General features: G+C 43.7%; 1 protein-coding gene and 1 long non-coding RNA gene across 3 annotated transcripts; one reads left to right on the top strand and one right to left on the bottom strand.

The window, feature by feature from the left end:
- Positions 1 to 289: 289 nt before the first annotated feature.
- LOC310922339 lies at positions 290 to 5955 on the top strand. 2 transcript variants are annotated; one of them, XR_014592405.1, is made up of 4 exons: positions 290 to 374; positions 828 to 974; positions 5045 to 5096; positions 5809 to 5955. It is a non-coding gene; the product is annotated as an uncharacterized lncRNA (long non-coding RNA). The 2 variants fall into 2 exon arrangements; XR_014592406.1 differs by having other exon boundaries at positions 5806 to 5955.
- Positions 5956 to 8345: 2390 nt separating this feature from the next.
- Positions 8346 to 10883, bottom strand: LSM5 (LSM5 homolog, U6 small nuclear RNA and mRNA degradation associated). The gene is made up of 5 exons (XM_083884498.1): positions 10783 to 10883; positions 10304 to 10399; positions 10056 to 10083; positions 9390 to 9462; positions 8346 to 8611 (listed from the first exon to the last, which is right to left on the bottom strand). The coding sequence occupies exons 1-5, from the start codon at positions 10826 to 10828 to the stop codon at positions 8579 to 8581; spliced, it is 276 nt and encodes a 91-aa protein (XP_083740624.1). The 5' UTR covers positions 10829 to 10883; the 3' UTR covers positions 8346 to 8578.
- Positions 10884 to 11242: the final 359 nt, after the last annotated feature.

The raw sequence follows: 11242 nt of genomic DNA, 5'->3' as shown, positions 1-11242 counted from the left end.
CTGTAGGACTTTGGTTCCCATAAATCCATGGAACAGATCTGAGTCTATGTGCACAACAACTAACTGGCTGGTGTTTCCAGTGCAAGGTTTCCCTTTCCCAGAATGCCAGAATTAGGCCCCATTACAGACCTGGGTTGTTGTCCTGTACCTGTGCACCCGTGGTGCAGAGAGCTGTGTGCCAAGCTGCTACACCAGCATGGATTCTGTCATGTTAGAGTGAGACAGCTCTTGGTAAGCTTTGGGTTGGGTGGGAAAGTTGCTTTGTTTTGTAACAATCTACCTTCTCACAGGAAAATGTGGGGAAAGTGGAGAGTCTGATCTAAAAGAACACAATAACCGTTTGCCCAAAGGTTGCAAATGGAGTTTTCAAGTGTGTAAGTATCTTCTTTGAAACATGCCTCTTGTGGTCTTGCTATATACTATAAGAAGGCTTTTGGAATTTTCTGGTTTTGAGGGGTTTTTCCCTCTAAAATCACTCCATGCTCAGTTTGCTTTATTTTGTTATATATCCTGATAGTTCTTCATTCTTATTGTTTTACTCCTTGTTCTCTGTTTTTTGTTCAGCCTCTTAGATTATTAATTTTTAAATCTTCCCCTTCCATTTTGCCTTAATGAACCAGGACTTGTTTAATATTTCTCGTAAGAAGTTTCAGTATGTTTGTGTCAGTTAAGACACTGATAATAAGCAGCAGCTACTCTTCCTCAGCTTTTCTGCCTGCCACCTCAAAGCACATCACTAAGATTTGAGTCCCTTCCCCTTCATCAAAATTCAGAAGATTTGTGAAATGCTACAATGCCATAATTAACAGAAATTGTTTAAATTGCAGCTGACTTGCAAAATTTGAGTAGCACAGAGCGCATAACAGTTCTCCAAACAAAAATGCAGGAAATTCGGAAACGTTACCTGTTGCTGAAAGCTGAGTTGGCTGCCATTGACCGGACAAAACGTTTAAAGAAAAAAAAGGAGCAGGAAAGTAAGTGCTGGGAACTAAAATCTACATTTAGAGGGCTAAATTGCATGTCATGCTATTAAGGCTTTAACAAGAGTTGGGTAATCTTTAGGGAGATTAGTACTGTAAGGAGTGTTTATGCTTTGCTTATGCTTGCTTTTTTCCCGAAAACACTGGATACAGTTATTTTATGACCTTTAGAAGATCCAGATCAGATACCCAATGGTGATATAAGGGGGAAAACATTAACAGGGCAGTCAATCTAGTTAATTCTATTAAGGCAGAACTATTTAATACTGGAAACAAGATACAGAAAATTAACTTTTATAAACAGCCAGTAAAGTATGGTTATTAATAACTTCTATAACTTTTTGTCAAGTTATAGATATGTTTCCTGTAGCATTGCCTGTGTGCCTACTTAGTGATTTCTACTTAGGATTAGGGATTTATTTCAAGAGTGTAAGGAAGACAATCAATGGAATGTCCCGTTTTTCTGAAGCTGCCACATGTATTGCTGCTGAAAATGTTCTAGTGTGCCTTCTGGTAGGAGTTTAAAAGGATCATTTTCTCTATGTCTTGTTCATGCATTAATTTAAGAGTTTGCTGAGTACAAGAAGAAAGACTGAAATCACTGTAAGATTTTATAGCTGCAGCCATTGCAATGGGAACTGCAGTTGCTATTTATTTGCCAGAGGAGGTACAGTTCCAGTGGTGGGACAGGGTCCTATCTGTGCCAGCTCCCAGAGGAAAGAAAGAAGAGTTCTTCACAAACTGCTGCAACAGGGATTACTCTTCCACTGTGTGCTTCAAGAAGAGGGTGCTCCAGCATAGGTCCACCAAAGGCTCACAAGTCCTACCAGGAAACCTGCTCCAGCATGGGCTCCTCTCTCCATAGGTCTACAGGTCCCTGCCAGGAGCCTATTCCAGCACAGGAATGTTCACCTGTGAACAGCTACAGGAACCTCTTAAAGTAACAAAATAGGTCAAAGAAAAATGCTGTAGTAGCTCCAGAGAGGCATGAAGTTCTAAAATGTGTTCTGTCCTGGCTACTGTTTACCGGACACTGCTCAACAGTAGACATCACCCCCAGGGAGAGGAGAAAGAAGGCAGACCAACAGGCACCATGGCCACTCAAACTTCTGCTGAACCAGAGGAACAACTCCTGCCAGTAGGAGTCACCTCTATAAAGAAAAAGAAATCCAACATGTAATCAGCTCACTTTGTGAGGGATGAAGAGGAAGCAGAGCCCTCAAAACAGGAGGAAGAGGCAGGGCCAGAGAAAACCACCCAATCTCCAGCTGACCTGTGAAATATACAAATAGATTTCAGCTAACAGTCAGGAAAGGCCATGGTCATGGCCCATGATATGAAACTGGATGGCAGTGAAGCCAAGCAGCTGGGATCTCTGTCCTGGAATGTGGGCATTGACCAGAGGATTGGGAAGAGCACAGAAATTCTCAGCTTCTAGAGGCAGCTCATGTCAAGGGTGAGGGAAAGCTACTCTCTCAAGGATGATCTTGCCTTGTCTCTCAGAGCACCCCTCTGCTTTGGGACTGCTAAGAGTTGAAGAAAAACAGATACTGATGGCTACCACAACAGTGCAGTGTCAGCAATATCACATCAAGCAGGCCTCTGTAACCCCCATCCAGGAGATGATTTGAGAGCTGGAGAGCTAGGGAGTGGTCAGCGAGATTTGCTGACCCTTTAGTAGCCCTATATAGCCAATGTGGAAGTCTAATGGAGAGTGGAGATCAACAGTAGACTGTCAGTGGCCTGAATGAGCTCATACCACCTCTGACTGCTGCTGTGCTGGACATGCTGGAACTTCAGTATGAGCTGGAGTGCAGGGCAGCAAAGGGGTGCCACCATTGATATTGCTAATGCAGTTTTTTCCATTCCTTTAGCAGCAGAGTACAGGCCACAGTTTTGTTTCACCTGCAGGAGCATCCAGTATACCTGAAACCAGCTGCCCTAGGGTGGAAACACAGCTCCACTATTTGCCATGAGCTGATCCAGACTGTGCTAGAAAAGGATGAGGCTCCAGAACACTTGCAGTACTTCGATGATATTGTATGGGGCAACACAGCAAAGAAAGCTTTTGAGAAAGGAGAGAAGATAATCCAGATCCTCCTGAAGGCTCGTTGTGCCATAAAGCAAAGCAAACTCAAGTGATCTGCCCAGGAAATTCAGCTTCTGGAAGTAAAATGGCAAGAGGGATGTCATCAGATTCCAATGGATGTGGTCAACAAACAAGCAGCTGTGTCCCCACCAACTCCCCACCAACCAGCAAGAAGCAAGCACAGGTTTTTCTACCCACTGCAGGTTTCTGGAGGATTCATGTTACAGATTACAGTCAGATTGTAAACCCTCTCTATATCATGCGACATGGAAGAAGAATAATTTCAACTGGGAACTTGCACAATGACAGGTTTTTGAATGAAGCAAACAGTAGATTCTTCATGCAGTAACCTTTGGGCTAGTCAGGATAGGAGCATGAAAAATTTGCTCTACACTGCAGATGGGGAAAGTGGTCCTTCCTGGGTATCTGGCAAAAAGTACCCAGGAAGACTTCAGGATGACCAGTGGGGTTCCAGACTGAGAGATACAAGAGATCTCTGTACAAGGTCTGTTACACCTCAACTGAAAAAGAGATTCTGGCAGCTTATTAAGGGTTTCAAGCTACTTTGTGCACCAAATCACAGCTCCTCCTGGCACCCTAACTGCCAGTGCTGGGCTGGATGTCCAAAGAGAAAGTCCCACACATCATGTCACTGATGCTACATGGAGTGAGTGAGTGAGTTGTGCTGATCACACAGCAAGCTCAAATAACAAATACCAATCACCCACGGATCTTAGAAATCAAGGAAGCCAAACATTTTGGACTACCATCATCAGAGCAGGACAAAAAGGTGCCATGTACTGAGGAGGCCTCACCATATAATCAGCTACCAGAAAAAGGAAAGCAACATGCCCTCGTCACAGACAGTTCCTGCCATATCATGGGAATAAATCAAAACTGGGAGGCTGCTATATGGATTACTACATGGCAAGTTGCAGAAGCTACTGCAAGACAAATTGGATCAAGTCAATTTGCAGAGCTGAAAGCCATCCAGATGGCTTTAGATATCACTGTATGAGAAAAATGGGCAGTGCCCTGCCTCTACACTGACCACTGAACAGTAGCAAAAGCTCTGTAGGGGAAGCTGGACCAATGGAAAAAGATAAATTAGGAGCCCTGAAGTAAACCCATCTAGGCTGCTGAAGTATGACAAGACATCACTGCCTATGTAGAGAAGCTGGCTGTTAAAGCACATCATGTGATGCACACACACCTGTGAGCTGGGCTACTGAAGAACATCACGACAATGGAGAGGTGGATTGGACTGCCAAGATTAAAGTGGATCTCAGGTGGATCTGGATTGGCAAAAAAAGGGTGAATTATTTCTGGCTCATTGGGCCCATGATGCTTCAGGTCATCGGGGAAGAGATAGAACAGACGGATTCATGACTGAGGGGTGGACTTAACCATGGACACTATTTCCCACATTATCCTTAACTGTGAAACATGCAATGCACTCCAAGCAAAAGCAGGCCAAGTAAAGCCTCTTTAGTATGGGGAACAATGGCCAAAATATAAATATGGGAAGGCCTGGCTGGTTAAAGTGCACTCCCTCCCACAAACCCACTAAGGCAAGCGCTGTGTGCTGACAGTGGTGGAATCAACCACTGGATGGCTGTAGACGTACCCTGTGCCCAAACACCATCTCAGGCCTTGAAAAGGAAGCCCTGTGGTGACATGGAACCCCAGAAAGAGCTGAGTCACACAATAGGATTAATTTCAAAAGCTGTCTCATAGACCCCTGAGAGAGAGAGCAGAGTATTGAGTAGGTATCATGTTCCTTACCATGCATCAGCCTCTGGCAAATTTGAAGAGTACACTGGAGTGTCTAGTTTGAGAGAGCCTTGGTGGAGGCACTGAACTGGGGAGTAGCATTCCTAAATCACAACAATATATCGGTGCTTACTGAATGGAAAAATATTTTAACTGCTTATTTATAAATCCTTATGATCTGTGTTTTCCTTTTCCTGTGCAGGGACTGCTGCCACATCAAGCTCTTCACCAAATGGAATGCCAGGGGAATGCAGGTGACAGCAGAACTTGGCAAATCACTTTGCACTTAATGGCTGCTGAGGGCCACTCTTTTTAATCAGTACTGAAAACAAAATATGAGGATCCATTAAAAGAAGCATGTAAAACCAACCAGCCATCCAACCAAAGACTAACTAATTACAGGTTTGAAGTAGATTTAAAAAGATTACTCTGGGTTTTGAGAACCCATTAACTGGAATAAAACTACAGTACTTTGCTATTTTTTTCTATTAAACATGTATTTTTAAATTTTGATTAAATGCATCACAGAAAAAAGAAAGAAAACAGCTAACAAATTGTATTAAGTATTGATGTATGAAGATCGTATTCAATCTGCTTGAAGTATTTCTTCATAATGGATTAAACAGGTATATTTTTGTCTTTTCTTGTAACTGTATTCCTATTAAAGCAACAAATACTTCATTTGTAATGCTTATTTTGAGGTTCTAGAAGAAGGCTTCAAGGGAATGTGAGCTTATAAAGGCTTATAGAAAAAAGCCATTAAATATATATTAGGTTTTGCAGAAAATGGTGAGTTATGCAATATATTGTAAAAATGTGAGCAAGGACCTCTGAAATAAAATGGCATCATTTTTGAAACCTTGATTTTGTTTCTGACAGTTTAATTAACCAACCATTGTGTCTTCATGAAAATGACGTCAAGTTGCAGATAAATGATTAATTCAAATCCATTCTCTCTTTCAGCAGAAAGCAAAAGTGTGGCCCAGCATTAATGCAGCACCAGTCAAAACAGAGCTGAATTTTGATTCCTGTTCATTATAGTAGTTCAAAAATGTCAAAGCAAGCTTCTGAAAATATTTGCTGACTCCTTGTATTAACTGCCTCAAGGTCAGATTCATGGGAATTGAAACTGGAATAAATCTTCTAGTGTTGTTCTCTGCTTACATTGTGTCTGGCTGTAGTTCAATTGACTAAAATACTGTTACACCTGCAAAACAACATATTACTGATGTGACTGCTAAATTACACTGATATTCTCTGGAAGCACTGACTGTGTTAAGAATTACCAGTGACCTGGGAGTTCATTTTAATAATTTCAGTGAGGTTACTCAGAGGATATTTATACCCAAACCAAAACGAGCAACATACTGAAACAGGAGGCAGAAGAGAACTTTCTCCATCCTAAGACAGATATCCAGGTAGTAGAACTAAAGATCACTGCAACCAGTGCTATCCAAAAGAAAAACAGAAAGCACAACAAACATAAATAGAATCACCATTGTGCATGTTATAACCACAAAGTTATTTTAACCTGACAACTATCTTTTTAAACCTAAGGTTATTATTTTAAATGATATGCTACATGTGGTGGCACCCTCCATAGTATTCCGGAGAAGACTAGTGTCCACAACAACAGTGCAGTATAATTAAGCACTTGGATTTCTAGGAGACAAATAACAAATTCTACCACTACTTACTTACTGGATAAGCTTACTAGCTGCACTTTCAAATCAACAGGCTACAGGAATAATGAATGCAAAGCAAACCAGACCCATTTGGAATACTTTGTATTCTTAGCTGACAGTGAAAAAATGTTTCATCTTAGAAAGGACTAACAGTGTTTGCAGGCACAAACTCTCTTTAGACGGATCTCGGCAGACCTGCAAGTCAGGAATTAAAATATCTTCCTAAAGATAAGTCCTAGCACTCCTTCTGGAGTAAGTGGAACAAAACACAGCCAATCAAGCAAGAACTGAGGTAGTATTAAGTTGTTTGGGTTTTTTCAAGGCAACAAACTTCTGAGAACAAGATATTTGTGCTGTCAGAGTAAAAGCTGCTTTTGAAGCAAGATATACTCTTCTCTGAGAAGGATGACTGACTTCACTTAGTGAAGTAGAAATCAAGTGCACATACTAGAGAAACACCAAAATTTTATTCAACAATATCCCACCACAGTACTGCTCCCCTGAATAGGAATCTTTGAAGTATACTCATTTCTTTTGAGAAGACTCAACTTACTTCTAGGAAAGAAAAGTGTTTGAGGCAAACAACCACAGATGACGCTTCAATCAAATCTAAGTTTAAAAAAATGTGTCTTTTTTAAATACATGCATTAAACAAAGTTGGAGGAAGAAATGGAGACAGAAAGTAAAAAACCAAACACATTCAGGGGGTAAACGGTATAGATTGGCAGGACACAATCTAAACACTGCAATCACAGATCATCTATTCAGAACACATGAGCCTGAAGCTGCACACTCCCTGGGAGAGGAGGGCTTCCCTCTCCCTTTTAACAGGCTTCAGTAAGAGGTTCTCATTGCTTTGTGACCTCACATCCAGCTAGCAGAAGGCAGCTTTTCTGTCAAATTAGGCAAGGCAGAAAGATACAGTACAGCAGCTTCCTTGCAAAATGTTGCACTTTGAGCCCCCTTCTTTTCAGCTCTTCTTTCTTCTGGTAACGGCAAGGCAAAGCACATCCTGTCCACATGAGCCCATGCTGCACCCTCCTTGTCTACAGTGACAGCAGACACCTGTGATTCCTCTCCAAAGGCATTTATACATAGAAGCCAGTTGAGAGGTGTACTAAGCTCTCAGAGCATAAGCTGCTCTGGGAGCATGGACTCGTAACAAAACAGCAATTCCTCACAAAAATTATCCTCAAATAGTAGCATGCAGTATCTGTCACAGAACAGATGGAGACAGAAACTCCTGTTTCTCTTGCTCGAAAGTGAGTGTTCCAAACTATACAAGCAGCCACTGGCAGCTCCGAATTTGAGTATACACAGCATCAAGTGATGAAAGCAGAGTCAGCACTGACACCAGTGAGAAGTTTTAACACCAGCCTTGGGGATTTTTAGGTCTGGTCTGTCTACTCTCACTTGCCAAATGCCATTAGAGGGCGTCTGCTGTAAAGAAGTATGTCTGCCAAGCAAAATGGGCCATAAGAATTGAACCTCAAGGCCAGCAGAACCAAAGGTTGCTGAGCATCAAACAGATACTCTCAGTCTGAAGGCCTTTCAGAACTCTACAGAATTCTGCCCCATGGTTTCCAGTGACACAGCCTTTGAAAAAAACATCCAGCTCAGTATTCTGCCTGTATGCCAAAGGACAGCTACATCCTGGCTCATGACCTGTTTATTATATAGACTTGGGCCAGAAACAAATGCAACAGATGTAGAAAATATGAAGATTGATGGCAACTGAAGCACAACTGTCATTTTTCTATTTCATCAAGTAGTTATAAATGATCTAACCTGTGCACTTACATAACAGAACACAGTAACTAACAAAAAAAAGCCTTTTATTCAGAAGAGGTTCATGTGTCTTTACAAGAAAGTAATGATTTCATCTTACAAAGTCAACATTATCACCATCACCTTTCCTAAGGGGTTATCTTTCGTAAAATGCCAAGTGTGTAAGCAAAGCAAACAAACGATCCACATCCAAACACACTTCTACCCCAAATCCCTATTTAGATTTTGCATTTATACGTAAAGTACATATGAATATCATGTCTTCACACTTCAGGTCCTTCTCCTCCAGGAACCAGCTATAAAAGAGTAAGACATTTTTGCATTAGTGCCATAGAGTTGAGCTTTACAAACCCATACATGACAGCTCTTGCTTTACAACAAACATGCTAGACTACAAAAGTGGCTTTTAGACTCTCCCAACAGAGGAAGTCAGTTATTGCCAGAGATGCACAAACCAAACCTGATATCTCCTTCATAATCAGCTGAGCACTTCTAAAGAGAAAGAGCTTCACTGGTTTTGGGATCAAAATAAGAAAAAGTCTAAAGCATGGACTTCCTGATATGGGAAGATACATCCCCAAAAGACACATGAGATCTAATGCAGAAATGTATCTGTGTCTTGCTGAAAATCCACCAGGTTCCTCTTCAAGGGCAACACACCACTGGATGGTAAGAATTTCACCCCATACAAGGAATCAGAATGTATGCTATCCTTTCAACATGCCAAACAATAACCAAAGCAGAAAAAGGCTTAGAAATTAACACAGGATGGCACCTGCTCAGGCACAGTGCAGAGGTGCAAGATAAGTAGAACTATGCAATGGAGACAACTCCTCATTCATACAGAGCCAGCTAAGACTCGTATCTTCCCACTTGAGCCTTCCTCTTCCCACAAAATTAGGAATGCCCTTGTGTTGAAAGTCCAGGCTTTGTGGCCAGTTATGCAGACAAGCTACTTCAAACTTCCTGATGTAGCAGAACTGTCAGGAAAGCTCAGCTTAAAGGAGTTGAATACAATCACCAATTGATTTACAGGCACAGAAAGTCAACACAATGCAGCCTTTGATGACTCACCATAGTTATGTTATTTCCATTGAGCAGAATCTGGTCCAACTTTGTGATTCTTCTGCCCTCAGGTGTGATCTCACTGAAGGAGCATTAGAAACAGTAAGTAAGAACACACTACCAGGGACAATGGTTCCAGTTTTGACCACAGAACCGATTAAGGTGGCCACTGTTGGAACTAATAAATAAATCAGCCACACTGCAGCATGTTCTTGATAAATGGAGCACCTAGGTACAGAAAGGTAACTGGCATCTAAAAAGGTCTCCTCTACTCAGTGCATGGAGATATGTATTCACGCTCTGAAGCTTGGCAATTTCTTCAGTATGACATATTAACATTATGACTAAAAATGTTTAAGTTTGCTACATTTTGAATGTCTGCTTAGGTCTTAAGGAAGTGTAAAAACAAATGAACTACTGGAAAGTTTGCCACACAACCCATGCAAAATTCAGACTACAAAGAGGATCCCCACATAAGTATAAACCATGCAATAGCCACTCTATGGCACAGCTGTTCTGAACAGATCACTTTCTAAAGTTTTAAGTCCAAGGTTAAACTAGGCAGCTGGCAAGTATTCCAACAATGTAAAAACATTTTGCTAGCAGATCTTGCACAGTATTTTGCCTCAGTGAACCAAACATTAAATAGCAACAAGAGGCAGAAAACATACTTACAATTCCGTAACATCTTCCAGCACCATATCTGAAAATTTAGTTTCAAGGAAAATAAGGCCCAGATTTTAAAATGAGAATACTTAATGCTATTTTTATTTCATACCAAAACGTGATTTTACCTGGAAGCTGAAAATATCAGAGTAATGCATATAAAAGTTCTATTCAGTGAACTCAAAACTCTCAAGAGCCATAAATTACTCAGGCCAGAGCATATAACAGACAGTCTTAAACCCTTCACCAAAGGATACTGACAAAGTCATCAAACCCCAGAAGCGTCCCAACAATTTCTTTGTCGCTCTTCATCACGATGTGAATGCGTGAACCGATGCACTTATCCACCAGTTCTGCAGACACAGAGAAAAACATACGTTCCACAAAGCAAGCTTTTCGTGCCTTTCAGGTTGTTTGTGTTTATTTACACAAAGAGAGACGCATTCCACACACTCCTACACCCTCCCCCTCCATTCTCCCACACAAACCCGCGGACATCCTCATCCCCATCCCCGCTCCCGCCGGCCCCAACACCCCACACCTATCCCCGCTCCCAGCCCCTTTTCCCGGCCAGACCCGACACCCTCCCGGGCCGCGGGCCCCGCCGCCAGGCGCTCCCGCCTTCCCGCTTCCCGCTTCCCGCTTCCCGCCAGCGCAGCGCGGCGCCACCGCCCCCCGGAGAGCCACCCTGGGCCGGGCCGGGCCGCGAGTGGGGCCCGGAGCCCCCCGTGGTTACCGAGCGGGAGGAGCTGGGACGGGTTGGAGACCGCGCTGGCCGCCATGTGCGAGCCGGGCCTGCCCGATGGCCGCCGCTACCGCCGCGCCGCCAACAGGGCCCGGCCTGCAGCCGCCCCGCCCCGCCCCGTCCCTCAGCGCTTCCCGCCCCTTCCCGCCCCTTCCCGCCCCTCAGTGCTCCCCGCCCCTTCCCGCCCCTTCCCGCCCCTCAGTGCTCCCCGCCCTCCCCTCAGTGCTCCCCGCCTCCCCTCAGTGCTCCCCGCCCCTTCCCGCCCCGCCCTCCTCTCAGCGCTCCCCGCCCTCCCCTCAGTGCTCCCCGCCCCGGTGGCGGTGGGGCGCGGCCCGGGCGCTGTGCTCTCCGCTGCGGTCCCATAGAGACGAGAGTTGAGAGAAGCCCGCCCCTTTCCCCCTCCCTGCTCGTCCCGCCGGGCTCGGTGGGGCCGTGCCGGTCCCGGTGTGAC

Source organism: Zosterops lateralis (assembly GCF_965231275.1).
Source record: "Zosterops lateralis genome assembly, chromosome: Z".
NCBI classification, from domain to species: domain Eukaryota; kingdom Metazoa; phylum Chordata; class Aves; order Passeriformes; family Zosteropidae; genus Zosterops; species Zosterops lateralis.
This window is presented reverse-complemented; position numbering and strand designations above follow the sequence as displayed.